The following is an 18338-nucleotide window of genomic DNA, read 5'->3' as shown; positions in this document are numbered from 1 at the left end:
CTTGTGTTGTAACTCTGTTGCATTTATGAAATTAAGTGCCAGTGAAGATTCAAGACATTGGCCATACAAAACTAAAAAGACTTGGTTGATTTTTTTTTTTGGATAGTTTAAACCATCAACATATACACGCATGTAGAAGTGACAGTTCATTATGGGACTACAATTTTACACCTAAATGATCTGGACTTTATATAGAGTAAATGCTGCAACCATTCAACACAATAAAATATAACTACACATGGAAAGCAAAATTGATTTGGAGAAGGATAAAAACTCCATGTTTCTATCAACTAGGTTCAACATGGCTATTGAACTCTGACAAAAATGGGTGCTGTATTTACCAGCATCATCTTATCCTTCCAGAAACTTGATATTACTGTGTACTAAATCATTTTGTACTTTAATATTTTTAAGGTCACTGAATAATTATCTTACACAAAAACTATTTTTCTTTGCATTTAACTCCTTTATTGTTTGCTAAGAACTGCACATGGTGTCTATCTTAGAGGGGAACAAATACACAGGACATTCTAAATGGATTGCATCCTCTATCCCCAAGAAGATTACCTTCAGTTTTAGAAGATTTAAAGGGCTGGCCTCTCTAAACTCTCAGCAATAGTCAGGTTAGATTTGAACAAAGCTGATAAACACAGACTACCAGCTGTCTTCACAGCATGTTTGCAAAAGGATTAACTCATTCAGAAACTCTTCTACTGTCTTTTAATTTTTGCAATCTTTTTTAAGATCAGTGGCTAGACCATGTTCTAGCAGTGCAATTAAACAAGACTACAGTTATATATCTTCCCATCCCCATTAGATTAATGTATTTTGCATGTATCTTATCTTGGTCACATATTTTCCCTTTTGTATGATAAAATGTTTTTACATTACATTATCATTCATACATTTAACAGTCTTTCATACTATGTTTTCATTAGGTGAAAATAATTATTTTGTACATTGTCATTGTCAAAATACATTGTCATAAACAATAGTTTTTTTCTTTGTCTGTGAGCAGCTGTGTTCCTCATGCTCCAGACTGAATATGTGTCAAAATTTGCTTGTACCACATGCTGTTTGGCAAAGAAACAAGCAGTAGCAAGCATAACACAGCAGTCATGTGAAAGAATCGTAAAAAATAGTAGCTCATCCTTATATGAGAAGATAGGAATTTGTCCTGAAACCGGTGGATTGCCAGTTCAAAGGTCTGGTTTGCCCATCTCAGTCGTTCTATTCTTAGACACTTTGCACCCCTGGCTTACTGATGGTGTTAAGATGGTGGCACCGATTGTGGCAACTTTGTAGTGCAAAGACATTCGGAGTCCTCAGGCTTGAGGGTTATACAGATGCAGATCATTAATGAGATAAGGTTAGGTAAAGGTTGATTCATCCTCTTCAATCAGAGGCAGTTTCTGATCAACCTCACACTCTGCACAGGAGGGCGTTGACATGTTGCAAAATGGAGCTCAGTCTAAAGCAGGGGTGTCGAACTCCAGTCCTGGAGGGCCGGTGTCCTGCAGTTTTTAGATGTGCCACAGGTACAAATCACTGGAATGAAATGGCTTAATTACCTCCACCTTCTCCAGAGCCTTGCTAATGACCTAATTATTCTATTCAGGTGTGTTGCAAGTCAGTGGCCCTCCAGGACTGGAGTTTGACACCTGTGATAAAGGATGATTGGGGAGAAGATAGGCACCAGAATCTTATCTTGATTGTTCACTGCTGAGGTGACCCTAAATCAGCACTTCTCAATTCCTGTCCTCAGGCCCCCCTGCTCTGCATGTTTTAGATGTCCCTCTACTCCAGAGCAGCTGATTCAAATGACCATGACCATCAAGTGCTGCAGAAGCCTGTTAATCACTCACAGATTCAATCCAGGTGTGTAGCAGAAGGGAAACACCTAAAACATGCGGGGCGGGGGTGCGTGAGGACCAGAATTAAGAAACACTACCCTAAATGCCTTGTATTTTCCAGTGATGGACATGCTGCTTCATACCATCAAACTCCCTCCACCAGATGTAGTGCAGTGAGGATTTGGCAAGTTTTTATGGCACAATCCATATACTCACCTCTGCAACAAGCTTTTGATAGGGTGTAAGATTTCTATTTAAAAATATATTTTAATTTTTGTGCTAAATTTAGTATGTGCAAGTGATTTCTTCAATACACCAGAGTTGCTCTCTATTTTGTTTTAAAACATCTACCATGAGGTTGTTGAATTGTATTTTATTTAAGCAATCCCTTGCTCTCTCCATGATTTGTCTCACTGTGAAACCGTATTTTTAAAAGAATGCTTACTCTATTTAACTCTTCTTACATTTATCTGTTTTAAATATTTTATCAGTCTCAAATGTCTGGAATAAAACTTGGGCAACAGATGCAGAAATTTCAAATTTAGCTTTAGAAGCTTTGCAATTCCATAAGTGTGGTAAGGAACTTAAACTAGGCGTACCCTTGGAATGTCATTCAGTGCGACTCTGAAATAATCCAACGTTCAACGAATGAACCTTACCATACGTCAGCAACACTGAGCCCGCCCAGTCTATCTCTCTTAGCCAATCACGATTTAAATAAAATATCAATCAGCCAATCCAAAAGTCAGAAGCGGAAAATGGGTGGGTGCTTGTGAAGTACGGTTCACGGACGCTGTCGCGAACTTTACCGGTTTGCAACAAGCCCCCTGGACCCTGTTCGTCTTTGTGAGTAGCAGCATTATAATACTATATATGGGTGTTATAATATGAGTGTGGCAGATAGTGTCTCTTTGTCAGCGCTAGTATTTTTACCAGTTATGCAGGCCATTTGTAAACGAAGACATCTCGTGGTTGCCTCCACATGGCTACCTAGCCAACTAGCTAACACCAACCATGTTACCTTACATTAGCCTTGGGAAATTAAATACAGTTTTCTTATAGTTTCCTCCATCTGTGTGTTAACCTTCATGTGTGTCCGCTTTTAAAAATGGCTCATGCTGCAATGTGATATATGTTCTTTTTACGCATCCGTATTTTATATGTAGAATTTGACCAGAGTGGGCCTTTGCTACAATTAGCCTGCCTTACTATTACAGCCAGTACAGTACAACAGGGTAGTGCTGCAGGCAGTGTAACATGGGAATTTAATGGAAGTATAATTGTTGTTTAGAATTTATTTTTTGAAGTATTAGCAACATTTTTCTGAGTTTCATATCTAAATAGTCTATCTAATCTAAAGACGCATTAGCAGAACTCTCCTAGGACATTAAGATCATGTGTGTAAGACATCTACCTTATTTTAAAACTTGAAATCCAGGGTAGTTTATCCTTCATTTTCGAAATGAAAATTTTGACACAAAAAACACTTTTTTTATTTAAAACAAATGGTCTTTGAAGAACCTATAAAATAAAAACGTTTCGCTTTAAAACGAGGTTAACTAAACCTGCTATAGTAACTGATTTTAAAATGTCTTATTATGCTCCTTATTGTAGTAGAATACAATTATCTTATATGTAAAGCAGTTACAAAGTATAATCTAACATGATGAAAAATATTGTTTATTCCCTGCCTGCCTCTCTTGCAGTTTGTTAGCGTCTTAGACCATGGGCAGTGTGTTGGCTGCTGCCTCACCCAGTCCGGCCCCAGCTCCAGCTGGTGGTCAAGGGGTCCCGGGTTTGGTCTCCGTTCCCCCCGGCTTCACCATGCCCCCAGTGTCTTCTGTCCCTCCAGGGTCCGAATCTGACCAGCAGAAAGCGGATGCAGATTCACCACTCCAGAACCCTGGCACATATGAGGAGTGTCACAGGAAATGTAAAGGTAACAAGAGCTAATGTCTGGACACGTACATTTAGTAGTTTAATATAAGTATATTAGATTTGGTGTAATTTTATTTGAACTGGAAAAATATTTGTTTAAATAACCATTTCTGGTTATTGTTGTTTTAGAGGTCTTCCCCATGCAGATGGAAGGGGTGAGACTAGTAGTAAACAAAGGCTTAAGCAACCACTTCCAAGTCAGCCACACCATTACTCTCAGCACCCTGGGCGATTCTGGATATAGATTTGGTTCTACATATGTTGGAAGTAAACAGACTGGACCAGCGGAGGTAATTAATTTTGTACCCTCTAATTTTGGATTACATAATTCTGTTTGATACGCTGTAGTTTTTAAAAAATAAAAACATTTGTACATTTTTGCTCTTAGTCTTTTCCGGTCATAGTTGGTGACATGGACAACACTGGCAGTCTGAATGCGCAGGTCATCCACCAGCTCACAAATGCTGTACGCTCCAAAATAGCAATGCAGGTGTGTAAGGCAGTTCGAGATTTGCTTTTATTTTATACATACATTCTCACCCTGTTAATTAGATTCATAAGTTGTGTGGTTTTTGTTTGCTGTTGTAGACTCAGCAACATAAGTTTGTCAACTGGCAGTGTGACTTTGAGTATCGCGGTCAAGATTTCACCTCTGCGGTGACTCTTGGAAACCCGGATGTACTTGTTGGATCTGGTATGTATTTGTTAGGATCGGGAAGGAAGACCATCAGAATGCAATGTGTATGATTACAAACATTTTGAAACTAATGCATTTGCTTATGTGTCAATACTGATGGTGAACTGCTGGCAACAACATTGCTAGAACATGTCAGACCAAAAGAATCTTGCATTATTTCACCTTGCTGCACACATGTAAGCAGCACACACTTGCTGCTTACATAACAAATAAAAGTAGCTCAGAATAGGGAAATCCCAAACCATAATAAAATAACAGTTAACAAAGAAGATGTAATTGTTTAGTTTTTATAAAAAATTTCAAAAGAATGCACAAATGCGCTCTTCACAGCACACAGAAACTAAAAAAAATAATGAACTGAAAAAAGGTCAGGCATTCCCATTGAAAAAAAAATATGTACATGTACTATAAATTTAACTCATTCTACTTTGATTTTATCCCAGGCATTGTTGTGGCCCACTATCTCCAGTCAATTACACCAGCACTGGTTCTAGGTGGAGAACTGGTTTACCATAAGAGACCAGGGGAGGAAGGAACTGTAACATCTCTCTTAGGGAGGTATACAGGTAAAAATATTCTTTTTACTTTTTAATCTCTGCTTAGCAGACCTGATATGTGTCTAAGTGTAAACATAAGTATTGAACAATATTTTTGTTTTAATTTTTTCCTCAGGTGACAACTTTGTTGCAACTTTAACTTTGGGCAGTGCTGGAGCTCATGCTACATACTATCACAAAGCCAACGACCAGGTACTGAATATTAGTAACTCTTTCTGATCATATATTTGTGTGTACACTTCTTTTGCTTCATTTGAATTTACATGTGTACATTTAGCTAAAATATTAAGATTATTTTCTATAGTACCGGTAATTAAAATATTACACAACAGGCTTCAGACACCAACAACTTCTTCTAAAGTCTGTCTCAAGTCAGTTTTTAGGCTTTAGCAGCTTGCATCAGGTCAAAAACAAAATCAACTAAGATCTGACTTGGTGTGAAAAAAAAAAATCTGATTTTATTTATTAACCACATCATCCAGCCTTATGTTTAGCACCAGAGGGAGCTAAAGTGCTAGTGGCACCCAATAGCAAGTGGGACATGCATTACAGATTTAGAACCTTGAATTGAGATTTTAAAAAGTGCTAAAATCTGTTTTTGCACCAAACAGGCCTTTGGCTCTTGTGCTGGAATTGAGAAAAGAAAACAATTTCCTTCAGATTCTCTGTGCATCATCTCTTGGTTGTAGTAGTAACATGACTGTAATATCTTTTTACTTCATTGTGACACAGTTGCAGGTAGGAGTTGAATTTGAAGCCAGCACAAGGATGCAAGACACCACAACATCCTTTGGTTACCAGCTGGACGTTCCCAAAGCTAATTTGCTTTTTAAAGGTAAATATAAAGGTTTGCAGTTCTCACCTCTTGTGACATTAATTGTAAAAGAAAGAAACAAGAAACATGTTTTCTTTGTGTGCCTTCCTTTTTTGACTCTGTAGGAACAGTTGACAGTAATTGGGTGGTTGGGGCAACCCTGGAAAAGAAACTAGTACCTCTTCCTCTTACCTTGGCTTTGGGGGCTTTCCTCAACCATCGCAAAAACAAGTTCCAGTGTGGCTTTGGGGTCACCATTGGCTAAAGTTGCACAGGCTGCCTGGAACCAGCTTACAGACCACGGCTTGGACTGGCGCAGAGACACCCAGGAACCTGAACTATGTTTTAGGAATTGGATTCAAAGACTCTTTTACAACTGTGATTTCTGGGGCAGACGGGGAGGAAAAAATGAGAACTACCAAGGAGCCAGGACTGGCCAAGCCATGCCTACATACTGTAGCACAAATGTCTTTCCTGTGTGGTGTATTGGATATTCTGAGAGGCTAGAATGGTGTTTATCAGAGAGCTTCAGGTGATGCATGAGAACATGTGACGTGAAAATTTAAGTAAGTGGTACAGTAAGACATAATATATCATGTATGGATTGAAATAAATGTCATTTCCTTTTGTACAACTTGATCAGATTTTTTTTATTAAAAAACTGGATCTGGGGCGTTTCTAAGAACTGATAAACAACAAATTGAGCTGCAAAACAGTATACCGTTTTAAAAGTTAATCAGATGTCTTTCTGTATCTACAAGAAACCAATAGATTTTGCATGTAGGATGCTGGTTTTATCTGAAAGGGCCCTCAATTTATAGTCATAAGTCAATGTCATTAAATTCAAAAAGCAATGCACATAATACAGAAATCCTATATTTCTGATGATGATTATGTATTACAGATGATAAAAATGTAACATTGAATTATTATTGCAATATTTGCAGTTTATGCCCTAATTACAGAAGGTCAGTGTAGCAATATGTGAAGTGCTGATTCCATCTGAATCTCCACCAAAACTCCAAAGTCAACATTACTGAATATCACCGTCTATTATTTTTTCTTGAATAGGTAAAGGAAGACATAAGATAAGAAGCCATTTCACCAACATAAATAAAAATCCTGCTTGTGATTCAAAACAATCGAAGCTTCCAGATAAGTAAAAGGAACACATGTATGCAATCAGTTTAGGTAAATGGCTGTAGGTTTCCACATAAAGAGGTGATATTTAGATGGGAGATACTGATCAAAGCTCCAAAGACTTCAGGCTTAGTAGCAGAGTGAGGATGGGAGAGAAACTAAAGATGCTGCAACACAAGGACAAAGTTTTTATATGAAACATTTTACTGAAGTGGCTATTGTTAAAGACCCTCTATATGATGAAAAAAGAAACCGTACACAGTGGGAGACAATCTATTAATGACTACTCTGACCTTGCATCTGTTGTTGGATCTCTTAGATTCAGCAAATCATGAGCAGCATGACTGCTGCACTCTTTGCACATTGGGCTTCAATGTGATTTTGAGGTATAATGAAATCTGATGTGTTATATAATTAAAACCTTTTATTTTTGTTTATTCAAGATAATCAATTACGGTATATTAAATTAAGAAATTAACAAAGCTGGAATTTTTCTGCATAATTGCTATAACAAGACTTATATGCTGGTATTTATACCCCGGAATACCAATAAACTTTGCTTCACTGGACATCAAGCCCAATACTGCACAGACTGAAAAATGTTGCATAGAAAAACCGAATAAAGGAAGATTTCTGAAACAAATTCATTTTGATCTGCTTCATTGATAAGGTGGTTCAGGAGGTAGGAGATTGTAACGTAACCAGTGAGTTGCCAGTTCAAACCCCAACTCTGACCGTCTGGCAAGTTGCACATAATATGCAGTTCGGTTTTACCCCAGGTAGTGAGCTTTTCCATTATATGCTCCAAAACTTTGTCTTGTTTTTAATAGTTGACAAAACAACCATTTACATTTGGAAAATAAACATTTTCCAAATGTAAAAAATATTAATTTTTTACATTTGGAAAAAATAAACATGTTTATTTGGAGAAAATAGATGTTCACTCAAATGATGATGAAACAACATTGACACTGGTGTCTTTCCTTTGGTATCTTCTAGAATGAAAGGAGTAACATTTTGAAACTAATGCTTTATAAGCCAAAAATGGTAGCATTAATAGTCGGTTTTAGCTGGTTAATTTATCTAAGTTGCACATCAACCATCCTGTGTGTTTTTGGTGTATTTAAGTAGAAACTCATGACACCTCTCTTCCCCTCCCCCACAAGATGCCGCCTTATGTCGCTCATATCAGAAAACCACCACTGCTAATACGACAGAGAAATCAGTTTACAAAATGAAAAATGTTACTGTTCTTTGGATAAAAGTATTTGTTTTTACCCCATTTCTAATTACTATTGTTGAAACAAACAGCCACAATGTGTGAGATTCTTGGTTTGATTAATCTTTAAGCACTTACTGCATTTATAAAGGAGCTTCAGTTCCAGAGCATCAGAAGGACTCATGCCCAGTGTCTGACCAATCGCATCCTGGAATCTGGGATCTTTGTGATGATTGATGCAATTAGATGGGTTTCCATAGTTTCTTTTGTACCTACTGGAATAATAAGCTAGAATGACTTGGCTACTTTAAAACAAGGGTTGAAAATACACCAAAAGTGGTGTCTTGAGAAAACGGAGCATTTGTTGAAAATGTCCTTGCTGGCAAAATAAGTAGGAAATTAGTGACCTTCTAATAATTCAATCCCCTGTTGTAATTTGCATGTGTGTAGTTATGTCTACATTTTATTTTTGTTTGTAAAGTACTGTGAGATTCACTGTGAATTGGTGCTCTGCAAATAAAATTAATTAAATTGAATTTAGATTTCACCCCTAAATATTTATGAAACCTCATCATACCATCCTCACTCATGATTTAATAAAGGCTTTTATTTGCACATATTCCTATTTCTTATTTGTTGAAGAAAATCTATAGAGTTAGGTTCCTTTCACTATGACAGCTATCACTATCATTGTGGCGATAGCTATAAAGGCCCCACAACTATTTTTGTAGTTGCTAGACTGTATGACAGAACAATTTTCTATTCTGGATAAAGTTTTTCTCTCTCTCTCTCTCTTTCTTTCTCTCTTTATCTGTCTGCCTTATGAATCAGTTAAATCAAATGTTATCCACAGTTGTGGAAGCAGTGAAAAAGCAGCAGGGGTTGAAGCCTGCGGTCAATAAAAGCTAATATTGTTACACAGCTGTGAAAAAAGGCTACACAATACAGTGATGTTTAACACAAGGAACATTGAGTAAAATACATTTTGTGGTAGTTTATGACACCTGTATCTGCATAAAAGGCCCCACAATTTGTTTTTAAACTTTCATCTGCTTTATTAAGCCACCAAGCCCAGAGATCCATAGTAAAGCATGTTAGTGTATTGCTAAATACAGCATTGGAAATTCAAAGCCAAAACAAATCTAACACTGGTTGATCCTTCAAATTTGATCAAAAGAAGGCCAACAGTAAGTTTTTTTTGTTTTTTTTTTGTTTTACCAATATTTTAAAAATATCAAGAAATACATATAAAACAAAATGTGTTCCCACCACCAAACATTTATATAATATAAGTTTTTCATCCCATACAGTTGCTCTTAAAAAAAAATGCTTATAGTGCAGGATTTTCTCTTAATCATAGTTTAAAAAAATATTCATAGAGATTCAGAAGCTTTACTGTTAATGTTTGTGCGAAGGCAAAATAGTTGGAGGAAAGATCTACGGCTCTGGAGCCTCATCAAGCCAGCATAAAAATGATTGGCAGCAGGAGGGTGAGCACCAGAGAAGCAACCAAACCAGGAGAGAACCCAGGAACACTAGAATAAAAAGAAAATAGATGATTAAAACATTTTAAAATATTTTACATTGCATATTTTGTCTGTCTATTAGATTATCTGCATTACAGCACTAATTGGATGTCAAGACTTTATTTTAGTATTTATTTTCTGGGATAGTTGTGGTTATCTCACTTGTTTAACATTTGTACATTGTTATGGTGAAACTATGTTTGATGCTAAATCTCACCCTGTTAAGAAACATGGGCCTTCATCCCAATTTGTAGCGCGAGCTTTGATGTTCATTTGTTGCACTTGAGGACACGGTAGGGAGTTTCCATTAACCAGAGGAGTGAGATCTACCAAAAGATTTAAAAAATTAGTAAAAGTAAAAGAAAAGATAAGTTCAGTTTAATCACCCTGACAAGGTTTTCTTTTTAAACAACCCTAACTTTTCACACCCACTCAGCCCATCGGTCCTACCCCAAGATTTCTGGAGATAATACTCTAAATATCCTCTCATCATTGTAGAAGAAAGTGTTTGCCATATAACTTGTTAGTCCACACAATGGATGAGCCAGCATTATTTCAGTTACGGATCTCTAAGAAAATTCTTTAAGAGAACTCAACATTATGAGTTCTTCCTACTAGGACTCATAATGTTGTTTATTTATTCCAAAGGAAGCTATATTTCTTTAAATACCGTCACATTAAACAACAGCTTACTGAAGAGGCCTAATTTTATTTGAGCATTTTCTAATTTTCCGCAATGGTTTAAACATCTTCAATTTTCATTCAGTCTTGTATTGTTTGTCACATAAATAAAACCTGAAACACCAGATGTTCTTAGTAACAATAGCAGTTTTGTGTTTGCCCAAGTAATGCTGCTTTTTGCATCTACCCCTTTTATTAAATGAATATGTGGCTTTTATGAGTCTTTAATATGAAAGCAATATCATACATGCATTTAATTTACTCTGAGCAAAGCATGCCTACTTACCGTCAAAGCTGAACATGAAGATGGCACTACCTCCCTTCAGAAACTCCCTGGTTTGCAGATCTTCCAAAAATGCAAAATAGTGGTACCCAAATAAAGTTCCACCATAGACTGACTCACCATTTTCATAAAAAACTATGCTTCCATTTTTACGAGGGTTGTCCCACGCACTGATACCTGTTTATATAAATCATTTTCAACACAAGACAAAGAAAATATTATCACTTTAGTATTAGAGATTTTCCTTACAGTAATTTCCAAGTTTTGTAGTTCACCTACCATTAGGGAGCTTGCGAGTTTCGTGTGTAACTTCACTCCATTGCTTTGACATTTGCATTTTCATGTTAGGGGTTTGGTCTAGCAATTGGAAGGTCACTTGTTTTTGTAGACAAGGCCATTTCAGCTGGTCATCATTGTCACCAGACAAGATTTTCATGTACATTCCAATGAATGCCTGGTAGAGTACAACAACTATCTGGTAAGCGTAGCCCTCTTTGGAGTACTGCCGTGGACTGTATATTGCAGTTCTAAAGCTACTTGTGTTTAAAAGTCTCTCTAAGTCATCAATCTGCAGGGTCACATGTGGACACTCTGTCTCAGAGAGATTGATGTCATCAATGGAGAAGCCGCCTGTAGAGTCCCCTGCTCCTTTCTGAACCTCAAAAACCACCTGAAAGTTTTTGGTGGCATTGAGAGAGACATGATGGAGCTTCCAGTGAGATGTTGGTGGACCTGAGAACAATGTTTATAGGTCACCATGAGATACTATTTAAGTACCTTGGTTTGTGCACTTGTAAAAATGCATATTGTCTAAAGGTACTCACTGCCAGAAAATAACAAAATAAAATATAAAGGCCTTTATTATCGTGAAAATATAAGATACTTAGAGAAATTTCTAAAAGCATTTTTATGATTGTAGGCATGTATGTAGGCATGATTTCGTCTCAGATATTACCAGTGATCTGTCCCATGAGGCGGAGAGTTCCTCTGGTGTCGTGCTCATCCTGAAACTCTCTGATCCAGATATTAAGTTCATCTGACTCATTTCCACTGTGGAAATAGTAAAACTGCAGACATTGGACTTTACATTCCCTCTTAGTACTCATGATTTTGGTCCCAAGCCAAGCTGAATCTCCCACTTGACCTGATGATGTGCTAGCATGGATGAAATATCCTGTTTCCTGACCTAGAATTATAAGGTTAAAAACAATGTGGCAATATCGTTCTTTCATCAACCTATATACATATTCAGCTGAAATCAGATATTTATAAACATTATCTAATCAGACACATTTTTTTTTCTCAATGAGTCATTGTGAGTTAGATCTTTCCTGTTTGAATGTTCTTTATTTCTAAATGTCAAGTTAATTAGATACGTTTGTCTAAAATTTTAAAGTTAGTATGCGATGTCTAATTCACTACATATGCGAATTAGAAATCACATATGTAGTGATGTCTAATTTTGTTTTATTTTATCAAGTCATCTTTCTCTCTCGTTGTTACTTAATTCAGCAAATAGAAATAATTTTGGTATTCCAAACAGACCTATACATTAAAAACAAGATTTGATTTAATGTGTGGCAGTGAGAGAAAAAGACTATGTATCTTTTTATAATGTGTAAACAGAAATATGATTATATCAATATATTATTTCACATATTTACACTAGTACAAATATAAATCAGATATACATGAACATGCAATTACATTTACTTTTGAGTAAATTTGAACTTTATCCTGTGTCTGATAATTATGCTATGTATAAACTATTTCATGTTTCATAATATAAAATGTAATGAATATGCTTACCATTTTCTCCGTTTCCAGCAGGCAGAGTGGTGTGGTCAGTGCTTGGACCACTATCAACTTGTGTAACCACTTCCCACTCACTGCCACTCTGTGCACAGCTGCTCATTTGGCTCATTTGGCACATCATCCCATTAGAAAAGTCACAGAAAAACATAAAGGCAACTGTGGAATCTGTTAATAAAATATTTTGAATATTTAAATCTTTGTCTTGACCAAAGTTTTATTATTTCTTAAGTGCAAGTTAAGCAAAAGGATACATACATGCTACACCTTATATCTAGATCAAATAATACTTTGTAAGCAACTTCTTCCTCGAGTTCAGTGAGGATCAGGGGTGCAATAAAAAATCTAATTGTCTTTATGGCATAGTTGTTTTTAAAAAAAAATCTTTTATATATACAAGCTTTAAAGTGCTTTTCTGTTTTCAATTGTAACAGCCAAAAGTTTGAAATGTGACAGCCTCCCTCTCTCCTTGGGACAATTTTGCACTCATTCACAAAAAGTGTGTGCACTTATCAATGAATACATAAAGTGTAAGTCTTTAGGTTGTATGTGCCTCAATAAGATAATCTACAATTCACTTTCCATTGTTTTCTTCATTTTCCATGCTGTAGACATGTTTTATTGTTGTGCTTACCAGAAAAGCACATGCTCAAGGATTTTTTACACCTCTGATTTACTTAATTACATCAAAGATTTATTTCCATATGTAAATAAAAGTCTGTCATTGGAGGAGTCTGGCATTCAATTATGTTAGCTTAATTCTACATTGACTGTGTTTAAATTTATGTGCATGCAAAGTTTCATGCATCTGCATGTTTTCCATTTCACAATTTTCTGTATGTAGAGCTAAATTGTTTTAATAGAAAATCCATAAAATCCTTTGTACTGTACTACAGTATACAGAACTGCTGTGACATTTCAATATTGCCAAAAAAGCAAAATTATTAATGTTGTGTCTATGCTTAATATTTACTTGATCAAAACAATACAATATCATCTTATAACTGAATTCAATAGTACGTATTTTCCCAAAAGCTTAACCAATTCTGTTGTTCCAATTCAAAACAATTTACTTAAAATGCAATGAAAATTAACTTCATGAAAGTCCTAATAATTCCTGTAATCCATTAGATATTTTACCTCTATCACATTTGAAATGTGACAGCCTCCCTCTCTCCTTGGGACAATTTTGCACTCATTCACAAAAAGTGTGTGCACTTATCAATGAATACATAAAGTGTAAGTCTTTAGGTTGTATGTGCCTCAATAAGAGGCACATACAACCTAAATATATGTGCATATATTTATGCACATATATACATGTGGTATATATGTGCATAAACTCAAGTTTAAGAATAAAATTATTTTTTTTGTAATTTGAATAGTCACTATTGACTTACCGCATTTGTAGAGAAGTTTTAACTTTTGAGCATCTCGAGGACTCATATCCAGTCTTTGACCAATAACATTTTGGAATTTGGGGTCTTTGGTAATAATCGTAGGACCATTGCCATTGCTTAATACATATTTTTGAGAGTGCATCACTGACAGGTAGTCATATGACACATTATGGGTGTCGCTCAGATCACTGCCGAGCTTCTTCAAAAAAACTTCTTGTCCTAAGAACACAAAAATTCCCAAATACTGAACACAAGAGTTTTTTTATGGAAATACGCTTAAAAATAAATGTTGTTAATGACTGACTATTCAAAATTAGACATTATATTTTAATCCTGCTCCAAATCTACAAAGTGGTTGAAAGACTCATTACACACTTTTTGCACAAAGTACACAATCAAACTTCCTCAAATTTGTTAAAACTAAATGTCATACAGAATAAGCTATGTTAATCTGACTTATTGTTTTCATGTAATTATACTTCCAGTCTAGCAATTACAAAGTGTTTTATACCCTTATTTCATCAAACATCTTGTTGCAGCAAAATGGAAAAAGTACATTGTAATAAAATTATTAAACCTGCTATGACGTTGTTAAAGTTTATCTGCACATAGTCATCCCTGTCATGCCTGATTTCTTCATGGTAGAAGCCAAGAGAATGAAGAATCACATGTTCAACAATAGCAATGTGATCACAGCCTGCATCAATAGAGACCCCCTGTCCGTCTTTGAGTGTTCGGCCAACATATGACCAGCACCTAGAATAGAAAAATTACAGATTATTGTCAGAAATAGCAGTGTGAGTGCACAGATTATTGTTTTACTCTATACCTATCATGGCTAATAAGTGAATATACACTGCTTATTATTTCTGTCTATTTTTCATGTTTTTTTTTTTATTATTGTGAATGTATTATTGCTGACACAAGACTACACACAAATGTCAATGTGAAAAGTGAGGTTTACTGAGTTGCATTTATTGAACTTTGCATAAACATGCAAAACATACATACCCAGCTAAGTTTTGGAATGAAAGGTAATACTCCTCAGCATCCCTTGGTTTAAAGTCAATGCATGACTTCACCCTGAACTGGTCAAAAGCTCTCAAGATGACTCCCTTAGCATTCAGGTCTTTTGTCAATGAAAAAAAATAGCAGTGGAGAAAGAACAACAACAAAGACAGTTACCCTCTTTAAACAGTTGGTAAATAAGACAGATTTCAAGTAAAACAAAACATTTCCACTTTAGTCTGCATTGTTTTTTTTTATTATTATTATTTTGCTCAAGGTGTGATGACTACTGTTTCATGAATGCTTGCTGTATGTTCTGCTTTCAATAAATGTAATCCTTTCTTTTCTTATCAGCTAACCAACATGCAATTATGTAATATACATATGTATATTTTAAAGTCAGACAATAAAATTACCAAGGCTTTTGTCCAACACGTAGGGAACTGGGGATTTCCACAAACCAGATCCTCCTAAAATAGTACTTCTTGCACTCTTCAGCACCTAAAAGAATAATCATACGAGAAGAGTTTGTGTGACAATTTTTGTCAAACAATGTTTAAATAAATTAAAGTTTGCCTGCAAAAATAAGAATCTTACCTCATGTATGTCATCAACTAACAAATCTAAGATAAAACATAAAAGTTAATGATTTTTTTAAAGTAAAACAAAATAGGAACTAAAAGGTAATAAATATCCATTGTACAATTTGATGTAAAAATAGTTTTTCTTATAATGGAAAATCAGTTTTACCATCTGTGATGTTCTTGTTCTCATCAATGTCTGCAAAAAACACAAAATGAATCCTTTGGAGATTGTGGTATTCAAAGACCAAAAAGTAGAATTTAAAAAAATATGAAAAAACAAAACTTAGAATAACTTACCAATCATATCTGCTTCCTTCTACAAAAACATACATATAAGAGTTTAAAAAAATCTTATATAAAATATATTTTTTAGATGCAAAAAGGCTGCTATAGGAAGCTTAAGGATGCAGAAAAGCATCCTGATATGTGAAACAAAGTCATTATTGCATTATTCAAATTGCATTCAGAAGACCAAAATAGATTTGTTTGATGCAATGTTTTTCATTTGTTTGGAAACAAATTAATTGCACTCTTTGGAATAGTTTATTTATTCATTCACTGTTAACTCACAGGTAAATTATTAAATCATTACTAAAGAAATTAGTTAATTACTTAAAGTTAAAATGAACAAATTTTATTTGTAATTAATAATTATTTTATTTGTAGGTTTTCAGCCTACTCTGTGACTACATGTGGCCACATGTTTGTTCATATGCTGTCAATGAGATTCATCTAAAGAAAAGAAAAAAAAAAAGATAAATAAAAGATGTCACTGAGATGAGTTGTTCCTGGATCTCTTTGGAAGAAAAAAGCCTTTTCAAGTTTGAACAAATGCTGAGGTGGCTTAAGAGAGCAAAAACCTTGAAAACCAGCTGGATGTTTTGATTGACTGTAATGGAAGATTCAACATTACATTTGTGTTTTTAAGATTTGTAGATAATATGTCTAAAATGTGTTAAAAAATCCATCACATTCTGATAATAACTCCTATTATCTTTTGTCCTACGTTTTCCTTTTTAAACTTAAAATAGATTACATTCAGTCAGTAACAAATGGTAGTTCACATAAAAGCATAGATACTTACCACGCTCATGGCGAGGGTGGTGGATGAAACCACCAAGCAGACAAGAAAAATGCCGTCTTGCATCTTCTTGGCAAGTCTTAGCGTTGCAGAGAGTGGTTAAAGAAATGCAGGCATTGCATTTCTTTAAAAGCTCATCATCAAAATGTGTATCAAATCAAACCAAAAACACAGACATAAGGACAAGGGCTGTACTGAGACTCAAGCATTTATATGCAATATAAGAAGATGGCTAAAGAGGAAACGCTGGTGGTGAATCAGATCACAGCTGCTTAATATGAAATTCAAATTTTTTGTGAATAGGGGGAACTGATACAAAAGAGGAAACTTAATTTTGTGATATGGTAGAAATACATGTTCTGTAACACAGCCTAGGCAGTAGAATAAAAAAGTAGGGCAAATACCAAACCAAAAACATAACAAAAATGAAAGATCAAGACCGTATATAACTCTCAGGTATGTCTTTTGCAAACTAAAAACAGAAATCTGAGACCACCATTTGCACAACCTCCTCAAAGCTGAACAATCAAAGACTGGAAAAGCTTTTTTTTTTTTTTTTCTTTTTTTTTTTTTTTGATAAAATGAGTCTTCAGTCAAAATAATCTGAGGATCTGAATTTGGCATAAAAATGAAAGGTTGGTAAGGTGGTGGTAACTTATCAACTTAGTCAAAGAGTACAAGTAAAACATTGCCACCGCATACCATTAGTATTACTGTTGACAATATTCATTCCTTTTTGACCACAGTTTATCCCTCTTTCATTTGATACTTCCAGTAAATAATGTGAGGATGTGTGTTTTCTGTATATATATTTTGATCTGTTTGGTCCCTGTGTCTTTGTGTCTCATTCCCCTGATTAATCCCTAGTGTATTTAACTTCACCTGTGTCTCCTGCTCCCCACTGGATCCTTATCATTGTTTGCCTCCTTAAGTTTGCATTTGTGTCTCGTTCACCTGTGGTTCCTGGCATTGTGTACAATTTTAAACTGCATTAAACTATTTCTCCACCTTATCCTGGGTCTCACAGCTTAAATCCTCATCATTGACACACTCACTTCATGACAGATAATGACAAATCATTGAAAGCTGGTTTCTTGAATGTGACAATGAGTTTGTTTGCCAATCCCCATCACTGTCCTCTACTTTCAATGTAAAGGAGTAATACCTTCTCTAAAGTTGTAACAAAGACTTTATGGCCTAGATCAGGGGTCCCCAAGTCCAGTCCTCAAGGCTACAGTCCTGCAACTTTTAGATGCATCTCTGCTCCAAAATGTCTGAATTTCCTCACCAGCATCCAGTCATCTCTGCAATAGGCTGGTAATGAGCAGTTTACTTGATCCAGGTAATGAGCAGTTTACTTGATGAGCAGTTTTTGTGTTTCAAAAAAGATGCATCTAAAAGTTACAGGATGGTAGCCCTTGAGGACTGGACTTGGGGACCGCTGGCCTAGATGTTGTAAACCTAGTTATAGCAAGGTTTGCCTAGGGAAATGAGAGATAAGTAACAAATATACACACATACATAAGACTGGTTGGTACTGAGGACAAAGAAATTTTTTACACTCAAAGCAAATACCAAAATAAGGAAGTATTAAATGTTAAAATTCTTCCACTTTATTGTTATATTTTTCTATAATTATTTGTCATGTATACCAACTTCCCTAGGGTGTCTGTTTACTGAACTGTATCCTCTTTTGAAAGATTTTAATCTTTAATTACTTCTCAAAATTTTTTCAGCAACAGAAC

General features: G+C 35.3%; 2 protein-coding genes across 4 annotated transcripts; one reads left to right on the top strand and one right to left on the bottom strand.

The window, feature by feature from the left end:
• The first annotated feature begins 1855 nt into the window (after positions 1 to 1855).
• tomm40 (translocase of outer mitochondrial membrane 40 homolog (yeast)) lies at positions 1856 to 6490 on the top strand. 3 transcript variants are annotated; one of them, XM_044116419.1, is made up of 9 exons: positions 1856 to 2699; positions 3560 to 3792; positions 3921 to 4081; positions 4180 to 4281; positions 4380 to 4485; positions 4932 to 5054; positions 5161 to 5237; positions 5778 to 5880; positions 5985 to 6490. In XM_044116419.1, the coding sequence occupies exons 2-9, from the start codon at positions 3579 to 3581 to the stop codon at positions 6122 to 6124; spliced, it is 1026 nt and encodes a 341-aa protein (XP_043972354.1). In that variant the 5' UTR covers positions 1856 to 2699; positions 3560 to 3578; the 3' UTR covers positions 6125 to 6490. The 3 variants fall into 3 exon arrangements, with proteins under 3 accessions (XP_043972354.1, XP_043972353.1, XP_043972352.1); XM_044116418.1 differs by having other exon boundaries at positions 1892 to 2094; XM_044116417.1 differs by having other exon boundaries at positions 1911 to 2037.
• A 2758-nt stretch (positions 6491 to 9248) lies between these two features.
• Positions 9249 to 16755, bottom strand: LOC122830739 (meprin A subunit beta-like). Its single transcript, XM_044116384.1, has 14 exons — positions 16597 to 16755; positions 15810 to 15828; positions 15679 to 15708; positions 15526 to 15551; positions 15345 to 15429; positions 14932 to 15049; positions 14498 to 14676; positions 13921 to 14139; positions 12518 to 12688; positions 11664 to 11894; positions 10988 to 11440; positions 10712 to 10885; positions 9962 to 10070; positions 9249 to 9753 (listed from the first exon to the last, which is right to left on the bottom strand). The coding sequence occupies exons 1-14, from the start codon at positions 16657 to 16659 to the stop codon at positions 9675 to 9677; spliced, it is 1956 nt and encodes a 651-aa protein (XP_043972319.1). The 5' UTR covers positions 16660 to 16755; the 3' UTR covers positions 9249 to 9674.
• Positions 16756 to 18338: the final 1583 nt, after the last annotated feature.

The sequence above is a fragment of the Gambusia affinis genome, linkage group LG05, assembly GCF_019740435.1.
Source record: "Gambusia affinis linkage group LG05, SWU_Gaff_1.0, whole genome shotgun sequence".
NCBI lineage: Eukaryota > Metazoa > Chordata > Actinopteri > Cyprinodontiformes > Poeciliidae > Gambusia > Gambusia affinis.
Note: the sequence above shows the minus strand (reverse complement) of the source record. Positions and strands in the feature narration are given on the sequence as shown.

Coding starts and splice junctions, on each gene's coding strand:
- LOC122830739 (XM_044116384.1), bottom strand. CDS start 16,659: ATGCAAGACGGCATTTTTCTTGTCTGCTTGGTGGTTTCATCCACCACC. Junction 14,140..14,497: donor CTTTAACAACGTCATAGCAG/GTTTAATAATTT, acceptor TTGTGTTCTTAG/GACAAGAAGTTTTTTTGAAG. Junction 11,895..12,517: donor TGCTGGAAACGGAGAAAATG/GTAAGCATATTC, acceptor TTATAATTCTAG/GTCAGGAAACAGGATATTTC.
- tomm40 (XM_044116419.1), top strand. CDS start 3,579: ATGGGCAGTGTGTTGGCTGCTGCCTCACCCAGTCCGGCCCCAGCTCCA. Junction 4,082..4,179: donor AACAGACTGGACCAGCGGAG/GTAATTAATTTT, acceptor TTTTGCTCTTAG/TCTTTTCCGGTCATAGTTGG. Junction 4,486..4,931: donor GGATGTACTTGTTGGATCTG/GTATGTATTTGT, acceptor ATTTTATCCCAG/GCATTGTTGTGGCCCACTAT.